Source organism: Ischnura elegans, chromosome 4, assembly GCF_921293095.1.
Source record: "Ischnura elegans chromosome 4, ioIscEleg1.1, whole genome shotgun sequence".
In the NCBI taxonomy this organism is placed as follows: Eukaryota; Metazoa; Arthropoda; class Insecta; order Odonata; family Coenagrionidae; genus Ischnura; species Ischnura elegans.
In genome coordinates, this window is record NC_060249.1 from 26,839,422 (window position 1) to 26,856,965 (window position 17,544).

Sequence of the window (17,544 nt, forward strand, 5' to 3'; positions counted from 1 at the left end):
GTGATGTAGTTGTACCTAGGGAAAAAATTTTGTGGAGGCCGCCCAGCCCCTCCTCTCTCTGGCTTTGTGTCTGGATCCAACATGCCTGTTGTCTCCCTCACTCTCAAGGTGTTTTCATTATTCTAATTGGATATTTGAGTTACTCTCGTATAGGTTTATGGGTTACTGATCAATTAATACAGTGCTGACTAATGTTTTGAATTGAATTGACAGTTACTGTGTCAAGTCCTGAACCGTGTTGCTTGTGCTCCCGGAAGTGGAAATACCACAGCAATCGGCCCTGGATGCTTTTCCCATGTGGTAAGCCTCGACATCTCCGAGTTAGAAGCTGTGGATCATTTTCCAATGCTGGCTGCTGTAGCTGGGGTCCTTCTCGGTCTTCTTACACCAGAGGTTAAAGATGAAAGCCATCAGCCACCTCCCAAAGGTAATTTAAAAATTTGTTTTATACTGTGAGGAATTTTATGTTTCTTAAATTTTATTTTATTAATTAACTTGTATCTATGGTATTATTATAATTTAATATATTAAAGTTAATTTGTCTATTTTCTAAAAGTATTAGCTGTGTCATGTTTTAATGTACAGGCACCCCCCGAGTTACGTAAGAGATGCGTTCCGGCAGACTCTGCGTAAGTCGAACCTCTGCGTTAGTGCATCAGAGATTGCGATCGGCGCGGTGAAATTCTCAGCGGAGAAATGCGCGGTAAAGTCTCGGTGAAGTTTCATTCAATTCACTGCAATATTCATGAACTCTACCGCGTATTCTTACGTTATTAGATCCAAAATCGATAAACATTAATATAGTCTGGGAGTTGCATCTCGAGCATTGCCAATCAAAATGCGTAATATTATTCCCAGAGTTGACCGATCGCGTGTATTTGGGAAAGTACGGTATCTCAACGCTACATTACTAAACTGAATACTTAAATTGATTCATAATTTTATACTGCGATTTAAGGGCCCAAAGAATGCATCGTCTACCTACCTATAATCACTATATATTCTGCCTTTTATATATTACATTGATCGATGAATCTGGTGGTTTCACTGTCACAGTTAATACACGTAGAAGGGGTGTCGAGGATTACGAGCAAATAACACACAAAAAATACCAGTAACTTACTTTATTCTTAGATACATTCACACGCACATACACTCAATCTTTCATGTACGGAAACATACTTTCATTCTCTCATATCTCAATAAAATAACGTGAAAATATCATCATTTGAATATTTACTTCGCTGGAAACATCGAAGAGTATTTCCAAAGCACGAAGCTAATTAAAAGTGAGCTTTTATTCAGCCAACTCCGTCATTAACGTGCAACAAAGTTAGTGAGGAAAAGCTTTCAGTGACGCAATATTCATTTACAGTTGCACACAATACGAGAGAACGAGAAAATGCAGCTTAATAAAATTTTCCGCCAGAAACATGTAAACAATTACGCAATTAATATTGTGTGTCAACTTTTTCTTAACTTTTTCGCGGCGTTCATTGCCAACACTCAAAATTTCAATGCTGTTACATGGGTAATAAACAATTATTTTCCGCAATAAAGATTTCTGCTTGAACTTCATTTTATTTTAATTCCACAGATGGAAATGTCCAAACTTAAGGATACAATTTTTAAATAGTTGAAAGTCGGAGTTTGGGTGTGCATGCTGTATAACAAGTTGTATCGTATAGGAATGAGCGCAACCACATCCATCGCTAGAACTGCAATTTTTACGTTGATTGCTGACTTGGGATTTATAAGCGATTTTTCTACAGAAATTAATGGAAATTCCTTCGAGGAATGACAAAAATGGGTCACTTTGTTATTTTTAACACGTAAAAAACTCGATAACTATTCGATATTTTTTCTACCATAGGTTGTACGAGCGAATATCTGCTTCTTCGCGGTCTCATTCGAAAATTAACGTAATCATTTGAAATACGGTTATCGCTTACGTAAGTACGGATTTACGTAAGTCGAGACATACGTAACTCGGGGGATGCCTGTATCTAATAGTAAGGTACTGTTACAGTGGAACCTACTTACAATGAACCTGCTTTTAACAAAGTCCCACTTTTAATGAAGTGAAAGGTGTTCCCGATCAATAAAGGCCATTTCACTGTGTAAAAAAAATTTGCTTTTTACTAAGGTATACAGAAAGGAGTCCTGCTAATTACAAAGTTGCTCTTGCTGAAAGATGTAATTATATTTTCAACCTCTTCAAAGCTGTTATAAACTGAGCCTTAAGGGTTGTTTCCAGCTGCATTACTATTGGTGCTAGAGGTCACCAGGTACTCTCCTGTGTTGAAATGCAATTGAGGAGTGTGCATAAGCTCATCGATGGTAAAAATATTTATCTTGGATAATACTATTTGCCAATGATTTGAGATGTTTTTCATGAGCTCGCTAGAAGAGCTTAACATATTCCCAACAGCAGATATTAGTGTCAATAGGTATCTAATTCATTACTTGCAAAGGCCCTTTCGATGGGTAGTAGAAGCTCTCATGATTTCCAGGTTTCCACCTACTTGTTACATGCCTGATGACGACATTTTTCACTGGCAATCCCACCCTCATCCTCAGATCAGAATTGGAGATGGATGCAGAAAGGGCTGGTGCATATATGCCTAAGTGGTGGAACTGAAAAACAGCCAATGCTACCACCATTTCTGCATGCATAGGCAGGCCCATTCATCATAAAACTACACTTCAGACCTGAATATGTTGGCAAAGCTGTCGACATCAAACATGAAACAATGTGGTGAAAACCTAGAAGTCATGTGAGCAACTGATTAATTGCATTATTTAATGATGTCAGTGTAGGAATGAAACATATTGTGCATTTACAAAAATTGACCTTAGACTCCTAGTTTGACCACGACTTCAACATCATTTGAACGGAGGCTTGGCCCAATCAGAAAGACGGCTTCATTTCTCTAATGGATGGCTTGTCCCTGTAAATATCTTTGATGCACATTCTGAAGTATGGTGAAAAATTTTCAATGAAAAGAGGCGGTATTTGTGAATATCTGAATTCGAGACGACAAAATAACCTCTTCCTGCTTACTATCTTAACTGCGTGCATTTGAGCATCTCTGGAAAGGAATTCTGGAGAAGCTTGAGGTGTCAGGCTCTGAAATGAATAAAGGTAGCAGTTTTTCTTAGGCGATTTGTATATAGCTGTTTTTCTAGGCTTTCAGACTTTTTTTTTTTCATTTCTTGAGTGAAGTTATCGAATAATTACAACCATGTTACTGCATTAAGTTTGGTTCAGAGTTCAATTCAAAGTTCGCAAGTGCGGGCCCACATATGACAAAGTTTGGTCGTAACGAAGAAGACTTTTAGCTACCTCAACTTCTTTGTACATGGGCTCCACTATATGTGGTATTACACACAGTAGCCCAAAGTTACTTTCATTAAGTTGATTTTTCTACCAGTTTTTCCTTGCATTCATGGTAATTGAACAATGTATTCACTTGGAATTTTTAAATTTGGAGAATCACTTTTTTTCAAACTTCTGTTCTGGTGTTCTTGATTATGGGATATGTAGAGAGACATAATATGCTTCTAATTATGTGTTCATATCAGTTTTTGATGAATAAATGAGTAATCAGACTTCCCTTAAATCCATCTATGTTTGCTCAAAAGCTCACGTTCCTGGTTAGATGTATGAAGGACTTCTGATTTTTTGTTATTAAAGTTACCTGTTATGAGTGTCAGTGGTGTCTCTTCAGCTGAAGTGCCACTTTATATACATGAGAAGGTCAATTTTCACATTATTTTGGAATATTTAAGACTATATGTACATGTAGTTTTGCATTAAATAAGATCGTATACTTTTAAACTGGAAGTCCTATCCAAACACAGAAACATCCATCAATCTTAAAATTTTGAATCACATTTATTGGTCAAAAGTCCTGCTTTCGCTCTTCATTTGCAAGCTTGGCAAGATTACATTTATAAATTACCTTTTACCTTCTTTTGGGGAGTCAAAGCTTCCATTCTAGGTCAGTTGTTAGTTCCCCTTACCATTGGATGCAACTGTAAGAGCAAGTGCATTGTCCTTATTTTAATCTCTATAATTGTGGGTTGGAAGTATTGAATGCCATTGCTATGACAAAGGCATGATAGTATGGAAATGCATACAAGATGTTTAATGGAATGAGATTATAATGTCAAATTAAAATATCTGTATTGAGGAATTCATTCTATGTTGATTGCTTTACTTCCAGGTTCTCCTCTGCAAACAGTGCCCCGTGTTACTGAAGCAATTCTGTCTGAGCCAAGTTTTCAGATTGGATCTCTATACTTTCTTCTTGGAGGACAAGCTGCATTTGAAGAAGTTGACGAAGAAAGTGCATGTGGCGCTGCTAGCTCTGTAGCCCCCACCCCGAGCAGCAATACATTTTCATTTGCAAATTGTAAGTATAATTGCATCTTTTTTTATTTATACCTCTTTACTCCATTTATTTATAATTTTTTTATCCATGCTTTTTATCATCCCTTCCTTAAATCCCCGACCCGATGAACCCGACATGTCTTGCCACAATCAAATGACTTTAGTGTATGATATTGAATCACCAGACCCATTAGTGAAGCACATAACCTACAGGGACTTCAGAAATTTTGACCACTCCAAATTCCTTTCCGACCTGAGTAATAAAGACTGGGATGCAATAGCGAATGCAATATCCCCAAATGATAAAGTAGAAATTTTCAATACCAACGTTATAGATACATTTGATTTGAATGCTCCTATTCGCACTATTCGTGTGACCCACCCACCAACTCCATGGATAACACCCGAAATAAAGATGGAAATTAAGCGAAGGAACTATGCCCGAGCATTATATAGAAGGTATGGTGACCCTGATGCCTTTGCATCGTACAAAGCCCTGAGAAAGTTTACGAAGAAAAAGATTCGTGAAGCAAAAAATAAATACTATCACGCGCTTTTCTCAGAATGCCAGAGTGCAAAAAATACATGGAAGCATTTGCGAAATCTCGGAATCGCTACAAAACATAAAGACGATAAGTTAAACATACATCCAGACATCATAAACAATTACTTCTCTCTCAGAAAGAAGGCAATTCTTCCCCAAACCTCCATCAGCAATGAGGCTGTTGATCTTGGTAACCAGTTCTTCTTTTCACACGTGAAACTTACAGAGGTCACTAAAGCATGTAAAAACATCACCACAAACGCTAGAGGCTATGATGAAATTCCTATAGATTTTATTAAAAAGGCATTACCTATGTTACTACCTGTTCTCTTAAATATCTTTGACTTCTCTCTACAACTAGGTATATACCCAGATGTATGGAAAAGAACCTTTTTACGGCCAATTCCTAAATGTCCCAAACCTTCCAATCCGAGTGACTATAGACCAATAGGATTACTATGTGCCACAGCTAAAATACTTGAGAGAATCGTATTTGATCAAATAAGTGCGTATATCACCGACCGTAATATACTCGACCCAAGACAATCTGGTTTCAGGAAGGGACACAGCACACAAACTATACTTCTGCGCCTAACCGAAGACATATTAAAAGCAATGGATAATAGACAGTTAACTGTGCTTGTTTTGTTCGATTTTTCACAAGCATTCGATTCCGTTAACCACACTCTCCTATTGCAGAAGTTAAAAGCATACAATTTCTCAAATAGTGTTGTTAAATGGTTCCGATCATATCTTTCCGAACGAATGCAGGCTGTAATAGGGAAGGACGGAGTAACATCTACTTGGCAAAATGTGGACACAGGAATGGTTCAAGGTTCTGTTCTTAGCCCATTACTATTCTCCATTTTTATCAACGACCTACCGAAATGCTTAATTCACTCACAATATTTTCTCTATGCCGATGACTTTCAAATATACCTTCATGCAACTCCTGAAAACCTCATACAAGCTATAGATAAGCTGAATACTGATATTGAACATATTAGCACGTGGGCTGAGACTAATGGTCTGAAACTAAATGAAAATAAATCAAAAGCCATTATATTTAGCAGTAGAAACCTTTCCCTCAAGATAAATCTTAACCACATCCCAGAAATCATGGTTAAACATCGACCTCTCCCCTATGAAGAGCAAGTAAAAAATCTGGGGGTAATTATGGACCGCAATTTAAATTGGAATGCGCATTGCATAAATGTTAAGACTAGAAGCCATAAAACGCTTTATTACTTATACAAGACAAAGCGCCTGTTGCCCACAAACATACGAAAATCCATCGTAAATGCTCTCATTTTTCCCCATTTTGATTACTGTTGTGGTGTGCTAAGAAATATTAATGAAGAAACAAATAACAAATTGCAGGTAACGATGAATGCTTCACTGAGATTCATATATGATCTAAAGCGTTGGGATCATATTACAGATGCTTACAGAAAACTAAAATGGCTTAAAGTCAAGGAAAGACGCCTCTGTTTGTCTATGGTTTCTGCCTTTAAAACTTTTAAATCCAGCTGTCCTCAGTACCTATTCAACTCTTTCACTTTTAAAAAGAACATAATAAGTCGCTTAACGCGCTCCCAGCATATTGATCTACAGATTCCCCAGCACACAACCGAAATATATCATAAATCTTACGTAGCTACAGTATCAAGGCATTGGAATGCACTCCCGGAAGATATTAAATCAAGTCAATCTTTAACTAGTTTCAAAATTAAATTATTCAAACACTTAATTCTAAAAAACTGAAGAATCTTCCTAAGCACATTGTATCCTAAAGGCTATAGCGGGATAAGATGGTAAAATCTGCACTAGGCTGGATTCGTATTTGGGATTATGAACTCGAAAGTAAATATTTAGAAACCCCTTTAGCGAAATTTTTAGATGCCTAGGTGGTCCCACGGTCCTTTTATCGTAAAAAACGTGTTTTTTCGAAAAACATTTTTCCTGAGCGATCCTTTACTTTAAAAAATCTGAAAAAATTCATGAAAGTATACTTTTATGTCCAAATACACCGTGATTTTTTTCATACTTTTTGAGTCAAAATTGAGTTTAAAAAAAATATTTTAATTTTTTCATGAATTTTTAGGTTATGTTAGTAATATTTGGCAAACTTTTAAAAAATCATTTTTTGTGTATTTTTTATTGTTCTTTTGAATGGCCGTGTTAGATTTTTCAGAGAAGACTAAGAGGGACCTCAAAATATTTTTTACAGGGACCTATCAGTTAGGTCAAGCCATTTGCTACTTAGCCGAGTTAATGGATGAAAATGATAGTATTAATTTGGAGTATATAAGGATGAAACCCAGTATCATTGAAGTTTTAATTAGATCAAGACATATAAATAGTTAGACCTACAAATGTTATGTCGAACACAAGCCTAATTCTTGATTCGGTATACAGTAAAACTTTGATTTTACGCAGTTGCAGGGGCCGAAATATGAGCACTGTGTAAAATCAAAGGGTGTAAAAACAAGAGTTGGTATTGAGGAGAAGTATAGTTTTCAGGATAACTCTTGCTCATTATTTTTAGAACCCTTAGTCATACACTTTTGTACAGTTCTGATTTGAGCCAGAACCGGATCCAGACAATCAAAAGGTCTCATATGTGTGCCTTTACGGTAAAAGGGCATGAAATCCTTTTCATTCGTATCAGATATATGTTTCCTGGATTCAATTACTCATTTGGGGGCAAGAAAATGAAGCCTAATAATCTTATTTACTCACAAGCAACACCACAGATGACGTGTTACCTTGAGAAAAACAACGTTGCATTCCTGAACAATGTTTCCCATGGTTGAATAACATGGTAGAATTGCTAACATTTCTGGCACTAAGATTACTTCTGTTACCCAGGAGAAATGTCGCAATGGTGATACTAAATGCTCGCGGAGTAGAGGAGCTAATTTTCGAAAATATTCTCATTAAAAGCAGTTTTCAGGAAATCCGTTTAACCACCTGCAGGCAAACAAAGATTGGAGATTGAAGAAATGAGATATTTGAGGATAGTCATCCAAATTAACCCCATTAACAGGGAGCAAAATTTTGCTAATACATCACAAAGGCTTTACACACTGTGGGCCTGGGTTCAAGTCCTGGCAGTAGCAGAAACTTATCAGAGATGGCACCTTCATCTTCGACCTGAAGACGCTGGCAGCAGTGCCAGCGAAACTATTGTCATCACCAACAAACCTATGCGGTTGCACCGGAAACATGGAGAAATTTTTATCAGAGATGGCCCTATCCCTACTTGAGAGTAATGTGGAGGACACTTCCAGTGCACCAGCAGATGGGACGTTAAGCCCTTTAAGGCCTATCATTACAACCTGGCTAATGCCAATATAGGGTTCCTATCCCCCCAGCCCTTACTCCATGGCACTAATGACCCCAGCTATCAGTATCCTCCTTCCAAATAGCATACCAAAGATAATACGGAGCACATAGGACCCGGGATATTCGGAAAATCAGATTTTTCCTGTGTTTAGATCACTTTTTTAAAGTGAGCTATTTAAATAACCGCGCAACTACCGTCAAAAATTATTAATAGTCGGAACAATCTTTCTTATTTATAATTTTCACGTATTAAAAAACCATTTTCCCATGAAAATTTAGCATATAGGGTATAGCTTCTCTGTCGGCATTCTTCCGCGAATTTAGCGCCGGGACCTTCGGCTCACAAGCCGTGTGACTCATCTTAACGTAATATTTTGCTTCCCCGTGTCTGATAACAACACCGGACACTTTTTGTATTTCGATTTAATTGCACTAAGCCATTCCTGAGTTTAAAGGGACTGCCTTATCACTCACGTCTTGATTTGACTTCAATGATTGCATGACGATTGACGACGCGAGTTATTCTCCGAGGGCATTAACTCCCGTTCCGTTAAAAATAAACGCTTGCCACCTAGCGGAGTTAAGATAATAGCTATTGATGTTCCAACCATGTTTCACTTAAACCCACTGAAAATGAGATACAAGTTGAATCAGCTCTAATAAGCGCGCCGCGCAATCAACTTTCCCTCGCCTCCATTCGTCCCGCAGATGTGGGGTTAGCCCGCGGAATGAGACAACATATGCTTTTACCATCGTGTTGAATCACCATCGACTTACGTCCATACTAGAAGTACGACTATCTTTTTTGGATCACCTTGGAAGCCAAAATGTTGGCACGGGAGGATTTTTAACGGCTAATTTCGCCCTTATATTTCGCTGGGGCGAAGGTAAACATAGCGTTCGCAAAATTCTAGAAAACCTTCCGTTATGGATAGATATTCCGTAGTTCATAATTCCAGATTAACGACCATCTACTGTAATTACAATATATATGTTATAAATAGCGTCGATCAATAAGTCGAATAATTAACGAAAGGTGATAATGTTAATATCTCCGGCGATCATTTGTCTTAATCACGCATGCACGGCGATTGCCGTATATTTTAGGTTTCGATATCCTTCTACGGCAAATATTAACTAAGAGCGATATTCGCGTTCGTAAAGGAGCCTGAAATATTACTGAGAGGTCGTAGGGGGAGGCAATAATTAGATTCGCGATGTTTTTAGTTTCACCAACAAACGGTTGAAATGACGTCACGCTCAACAGCGCGACGTCATTTCAACCGTTCTTGTATTCATTTTTGCAACTCATTTAGACGAATAAATAACCTAACTTCATATTGCTCCAGTCGGGATTTTCAAAACAAGTCGAAAGACAACTGCGTAAAATCAAGATTAGCGGCCTCTTTGGGGCTGGGGTTATGCTGCGCAAAATCGAAAAAACTGCGTAAAATCAAGAAAAGATGTAAAATCGAAGTTTCACCATTGGAATTCCCTATGCTTTCCGGCCGGACTTGAGTGTCGCTGCGTAAAAACGAGACTTGATGTAAAATCAAAGTGCGTAAAATCGAAGTTTTACTGTATATTAATTGCAAAATAATTAAATCTGATTTCATTCAACACAGTTAAAACAAACAGTTTTATTCCGAAACTCCCACGGCATAGCAGGTACACAGACAGACAACTTCCGTAAGTACTAAAGTCTCACCTCTTGCTCACGTACAGTTCCACACACTCACAGTTATGACTCGCCGTATTCAGTACACTCGCACGCACCGAAAATACCACCGATCAGTTCATTTCTCGAGTGACGACCGACTGTCAACAATACATTTCCCTCAGCCAAACTGCGCACTCCTCGCAACAATCCCGCGCACATAACTAAACAATATCCCCAGCGTGCCATTACAACAATACATCTCATCAATTCAGTTCTGTATTATCCTCCCAAACACATTCAAATAATCTTAACAAAATAATCTTTACAAAGACTCCGAGTCCCCCTTTAAAATGCGAAAATACACATTGACTAGCTGTTAAAGTATGCGGCTTCTACCACAATTGTAATACGAATTCGATAAAATTTCAAAATTCAATAAAATGATGCTAATTAAGCATAGTTAATATTTAATTTTTAATATTTTCCCTTTTATCATTTTAGAGATTTTACATAGCAGTTGTATACCGTGCAGCATGTATTCAGGGAGCTCACTAAGACGCAGGGCTATATTTTCTTTAAAACTCAAACGGCAAACCTGATCCCGCCATGTAAAAAAACGAAAATATAATTAAAAAATCGTTATTAATTGAAATGCGGTAGAGTTTATCTGCTAAAAAGTATGGGGAATTACACCAAAAATTGGGTTTTTTCAAATTTTGAGGATTTTCCGGAGTAAAAATGGCAAATCTAACACGGCCATTCAAAAGAACAATAAAAAATACACAAAAAATGATTTTTTAAAAGTTTGCCAAATATTACTAACATAACCTAAAAATTCATGAAAAAATTAAAATATTTTTTTTAAACTCAATTTTGACTCAAAAAGTATGAAAAAAATCACGGTGTATTTGGACATAAAAGTATACTTTCATGAATTTTTTCAGATTTTTTAAAGTAAAGGATCGCTCAGGAAAAATGTTTTTCGAAAAAACACGTTTTTTACGATAAAAGGACCGTGGGACCACCTAGGCATCTAAAAATTTCGCTAAAGGGGTTTCTAAATATTTACTTTCGAGTGCATAATCCCAAATACGAATCCAGCCTAGTGCAGATTTTACCATCTTATCCCGCTATAGCCTTTAGTTTTAATTTAGCTCATTGTTATTAATAATATGTACGATACGTCAATTCCTCCTGTGTATGAGTGTAAATTTATATATTTCCTGTAATTAGTAATCAGACTTAGGATGTCCCAATTGTATGCTACTATGTACCACGGTACAGTCACTTGTTCTTTTATACTTTGTGAACTTACTCTATGTTTTTCAAAAAATTCATTTTGCCCCAGATCAACACTGTTTCATGTTTCATGCCTTGTTATGTATCGAGTGGAAGTTATTGTTGCTATGGGGAAGATACTATTTTTTTCTATTCTATGTAATATTTCTGCTGTACCTAAGTCTTTGTCATTTTTTTATTTATTACTGTCTTCTTATCATATAAAAAAAAGCTAAATTTTTATTTCTGTAAAGTCTTTAGGACCTTGAAGGTCTACGATAATAAACGTTTATTATTATTATTATTATTATTATTATTATTATTATAAATCTTCCTAATAACCCCAAAGAAACAGTTTTCCTGAATTTAGTGATTCATTATGTTATGGTGTGATTTGAAATGGTAATTATTTGAAAACCAAACAGTTAAGTTTTTCAGTCATCTGCACTGCCAATGTATTGTAACACTATTGAAACATTTTAAATCATTATTTATTTCAATAATTTTATTTCTCTTAGTCATAGATTTTTTGTGATTTCAGCCGCTTTATGCATGCATATGTAGGTTGCATGTAAAGAAACTCCTGATTCCAAAAAAACAATTCGAGCATAGCCAGGAAAGACAATTATTAATAATAATATTCTTTGCTTCATGCAATGGTTCCTCAAGTGGAATGAACCAGTAGCTTCGATCGCAGCAATTTCAGTTTGTGTAATACATAGTACATACTACATATGTACTGGTTTTGAGGACGTTGATGAGCCGCATTGCCTAAATTTTTATTTCTGTTAATAAATGACTTTATGTGAGACTTGAGAAGTAAAATGTGGTTCATGAAAATAAATCTATGGTAAAAAAGGGACCTATTTCTCACCCATAAATTGATATGAATATGATGAGAGTAATTAACCCTTTTACTTCCACCGGGCCAATATATCGGCCCTCGCTGGTTGAGTGAAAACTGCCTGGGGCCAATTTATCGGCCAGACTTGTCTTTTTTTTCGTATTTGTGGCCTTTTCAACAGCTATAATTTAAGTAAACCCTCATAATCTATCTATGATTATAAGATATAAATATATCGTAAGTATTGGGAAAAAATCTAGGTGTATTTAAATTAAACAGCTGAAAATTTTTAAAATCTGGAATGTTGCAAATTCCGGAAAATAGCCTTGGCAGTCTTCGCGCACCCCACCCGAAATGGGCTGGCTTTTAAAGGAGTTAAATTAAATGTCTTGAATTATCTTCAGTTGTAATATATGAATTTAAAATGAGCCAAGGGTGTTATTCTGCTCTATGAGAATAAAATCTTAAATGTTGCTTTTATTATGTGACTAAGATTCTCATTTATTTTATTTTTCTCAGACCCAACATCAGTGAGCACTGAAGAAATAAGGCTTTTAAAAGATATGGTGAACTGGTTGACCGTGTGGCAAGATGCATTAAGCAATGATGCAGACTCCAAAACAGGGATACCAGAAGAGGAATTATGTACTATATGTTATGCTTTCCCTGCCACTGCTATATTTTATCCTTGCAAACATGCATCATGTAGGTGAGTAAGAGGTTTTTATATGGTTACCTACTGAAATAGCTGTGGCGTGAGTTACATTTTTTTCATTCTTCTTAAATCTCTTTGTGTAACACCTGTCTCCAGAACTGCAAATTATTGTGTGACTATCATTATTTTTTTAAACCTGGAAGACATTTTACGATCACTGCAATAAAGGAAGAATGTTGAAATTTTGTGCAAAACACCTCTTCAGTTGTTTGTGATAAAAAAAAACAGAAAAAACATCAAAACAGTCTTTTCGTCCCATCTTTTTCATCCTATCAGAGCTTAAATATTTGGCATACATTCTAAAGTAATTTTTTTTAGAGAATTCAACACCTCTGTATTACAAATTGCATTTTATTCAATTTCTGAATTTAATTAAAATGGCTTAGTCATACGTTTCAATTTTTTAAGTGTAGAAAAGTGTACTAGAATGGTGTCAACATGACGCATGCATTAATGAAAATTTTCCATGTAGAGAAATTTATAGTTGCTTTTCCTCTGACTTAAAATACCATTACACCCCAAAGGAGAAAATTTCCCTTCCGCATGGCACAGTACTGTTTTTCACGGCTGACAGTAATACTCTTGTTGAATGAACAAGAAGTTTTACTGGAGTTTAAGCCACTTATAGCCTCGAGTATCATTATTGCAAACTGTGCAAAATAGTTATGTGCGTTGCTGTGGGGTAATTTTCTTCTATGTTGGTTTATTTTAACTTTGAGGTATAATATCGAAACTTCCTTACTCATAAAGTTAATTAAGTTTTTTTGGCTGCATGGGTGTAATTTTCATATTGTATACTTTTCTATGCATTGAAAATTGAAACTAATTTTTAACCTTGGTTGAAAGATTGGGTGAAATTTAATTTTAAAAGAATGAGTGTAGTACAGAGGTGTTATTTCTCTCCGTAAATAATGTGACAAAGAACACAAACCATATTATTTGGTAATGACAGGATTAAAATGATGACCAATTCATTGTTTCTCTTGTGGTTTTGAATTTTTTTCTTTACTCTTTTGTCAGCCAAACCTCCATGTTTAAAAGTAATCCCTCTTTTGTGAATGCATTCATTGTTTATTCATGTAAACAGGGAATAGAAATATGTATTTTGTAGTTACTGATTGATAGACCAGGCTAGGTATCAAGATGCATCAATGGTACCTGTTTTAGCTTCTCTCGAGATTTAATCTAAAGAAAATGAAAAACATATGTACCTATTTATGTGTATTATTATATAATTATTGCTCTCTGATTATGCCCTAATTTTTACAGGTGCTGCATAGTACATCACCTCATGAATCACAAAGAATGCTTTTTCTGCAAAGCTACCATAGAAAGTGTTGTTGTTGAGGCTGGAGGTCATGTGATCCATGGTAAAGCTCCTGCGAAAAGTAAAGGAGATTGAAAAGACTTTAGCTCAATTCTACTGCTGCAGTCATCAAATATGATGGTTGCAAATGTGATTTTGTTTGAGGGGTGTTATCTAATTGAATGTTTCTTAGTCCTCATTTTAACAAAAAAAAAATTCCCTAAGGTTGTGGCTAAGAGTGCAATTTTACATCAAAACATTATTTGGTCTGAATTTCCATTACCAAAATTTTATAATGACAATCTTGTTCCTCATGTCATTCTCAATCTCTATACCCTATGTTGTTTTTGATAGAAGGTTGGTACTTGTTACTTGATTACCTTATGTTATGACTATAATTTCTATCAGTTGGCCCACGTAAGTGAAATGCCGAATTTGTATACAAACAAGGGCTGTTCTTAAAATTTAATGCCCTCTGATTAATCTGAAAGTAAGAAATGGCACGAATATTTAAATTAGTTCATTTAATGTTTACTGTCTGGAGCCACCTCCTGTTGTGATGCATATTTAAAATTATATCTTCAATTTGGGTTGATCCATTTATATGTAAATTGATTAATTTATTTGTGATCACACTCCTGCCTAATGGTCATATTTAAAGGAATGTATATGTACATTTGCCTGTAAATTTTTCTGTGATTTCTAAGAGGAAATGTGGACCATTGAGAATGGTTCCTTCTATAGTCATGACATGCAAATAGATATGAATTATCTTCCTTTTCATCGCACTAAATTGGTATTAGTTTTCAAAACCTGGAAAATCAATTAATTTTTTGTTTGTTTTTCCTGTTGTCAAGCAAATCTGGATTTCCTTAGAGTAACTGCAAACATCCTCTCATCTACTATTTTTGATGAAGAATTCTTAATCTTTAGTGCATTATTATTGTTGTTAATATTTATTTATTTGAATTTTTACCGATAAAATTGATTGGATGACCTACTTCTGGTTATCATGTGCTGTGATTACAGGTGTTATCTGAATGAATAGAACATCTCATGTTAAGGTTTTGTTTTGCAGCTATGAATCATCTGATAGGGTTAATTTTGTGCTCATCATTGAAATTGGCATGAATTCATGAAGTTATTTTGAACATATTGATGAAGTTTACTTTTGCTTTCAATCATGTCATGTGACTTCTGACTCCTTGGCTGTGTGGTACATGGTGTAGATTGTGAATGAGCAATATTAATTTTTTGCAATGCTTGTATTCAAGTGAAAGTCCCGTTTCGACTCTATTATTTAGTTTTTGGACTGGGGTCAAAAAAATACTTTAATTTGAAGCTGTCATTCCCAAATTTTGCAAAAATATTCATTACGAGTTTTTCCTAATTTCATATTCTGAGGTACGAAATAAATTACATCTAGTTCATTTTTTAAATTATTAGTGGTTTACCATTGATAGTATTTTTTATTAAAATTAATATGGTTCTTCTATTTTACTTTAATTTCCTCTGAGGTATTTTATTCGCTTTATCCAAATATGTTGCGAACCCATTACTTTATCTGTTCTTCTGGGAAATCTTTCACGTATAAGATTGCTGTTGTGCCATCTTCTTGAGGTCATTAATGGCTTCAACTGCTTCCTTCTCCCTCGTATTCCCGAACATGTTTCCATGCCTCTCCATGTCATTTACTTCGAACAAGCTTCCAGTAGAAATCTGCTAAGGTTTTTGTAGTTAGCATCGTCATTAGGCATTGAGGGTGACAAATCCCCACCCTCATTATAAATGCTTTAGTTATGTATGTACTGTAGATTCCTTATTTCTTTCACTTCTCATTTAAAAGCCTGCCTCCAGATCATTACTGGTGCCTTATGCTTATTATGCATCCCAGTATACGGAGAAAAGATCATTTATTAATCAGGTTGAATACGATCAGACTCCTTTCAATGAACTTCGAGAAAATGGTTTAGCAAGTATGCATGACTCTGAAGCATCTTTAAGAAGACTGACTTTAGTTTTAAGGTGTGTGGTAAGTGCTTCCAGAAAACACTATTTTGACAAATGGTGAAGCTTGTCTTTATGTTTTCTTTTCACTCACTATTTGTGAAAAAAATGTGCTTACTCTTCATTAACTGCCGTGAGTTCAGCATAAAGAATTCTGCTTTAATGTATGAATACTTTTTTCACATTTCTGCTAAGTAATGACATGGAGATAACTAATGTCATGAAATACCAAGCATATCATGTTTGTGAACATCACAGTATGCCTGGTTAATATACTCCAAAAAGTTCTTCACATTGGGTAACAAATCTTAACTTATTGTGCCGAAAATTTTATCCGTAGGACAGCCATTATTATTTATCTAGTTGGTGTCAACTCTTTATGCATTATCTGTGATGATAGACTTAAAATTGTTTTAGAAAATTATTTAATTGGTATTCTCTGAAATGAAACTTCCAGGATTCCAAGTTAGGGTTAAGTTTGTTATGGATCAGTGGAGTAATAATGTGTATATTGCCTGATTGGTCACTCTTCTTAATCATGAACAAAAATTGGCCACATACTTTATGCTTATTTCATTTGCTTTATACAAATGTTTCACAATTTACCAAGCATATAACTGTTAGAATAGATTTGTACCAATTTTTACATTTAATCAAATTACTTAAATGAGCTCTTGTGATTTATATGATGCAATTACCAAATAAATTAAAAGTGGATATAAAAATATTTCTGATGTCTTATTAATTTTTTTCTAGTTTTCTTATTCTGGAGAAAATAATCCCTTGAGATAAGGTTAAATGCATGGCCTTTGTAGATAGAGAAAGCATTTGATTATGTATCATAGAATATGCTGTTTGGTATTCTAAAGAAAATTGGAGTAAAGTAGTGGTACAGAAGAATTGTATGGATAGAATTGGATAGAAAAGGCTGTGATAAGGAGGTGGATGGCATAAAGAGAGGGATTATCCAAGGATCCAGCCTGCTGTGTAATCACAACCCTTATTTGTTTTAAAAGGGGATTTAATCACTCTAACTGACAACGATAAAGTACCAACGTGTCTGGCTCCATTGATTGGCCGCTAACTGAGAGAGATCTCCCAATCTTGAACACATCATCTCAGTGGCCCCGCAGTCATTCGACAGAAGACGTGCATATCACCCTAGCAAACTAGCAGAACAAAAAAAATATGCAACAACTCTCCGTCCTCTTATTCGACCTCGCAAATATATCTTAATAATAACTGGCATAATAACTCAATATATTCATACACCAAATGATAAAGGGCACCTTGAAAAAATGTTTGACTCAAACAGGATTTCAACCTTGTTAACCTTGCTTTACTGGCTAACACGCCTGACAGATTCGAATCCCGGCTAAGTCAAATATTTTTTCATGGCAAACTTCATTCCTTGGTGTACTTTACTTTGCGCTGGTGTGCATGACT

General features: G+C 35.5%; 1 protein-coding gene across 3 annotated transcripts in view; it reads left to right on the forward strand.

The window, feature by feature from the left end:
* The window catches only part of LOC124157174 (E3 ubiquitin-protein ligase RNF123-like), a 58,357-nt gene extending 41,532 nt beyond the window's left edge, over positions 1-16,825 (forward strand). For all 3 annotated transcript variants that reach the window (XM_046531699.1, XM_046531700.1, XM_046531701.1), the window contains exons 19-22: positions 214-427; positions 4,230-4,418; positions 12,590-12,779; positions 14,055-16,825. In XM_046531699.1, the coding sequence (XP_046387655.1) occupies positions 214-427; positions 4,230-4,418; positions 12,590-12,779; positions 14,055-14,187 (726 nt within the window). In that variant the 3' untranslated portion in view covers positions 14,188-16,825. The remainder of the gene's footprint in view (positions 1-213; positions 428-4,229; positions 4,419-12,589; positions 12,780-14,054) is intronic.
* Positions 16,826-17,544: the final 719 nt, after the last annotated feature.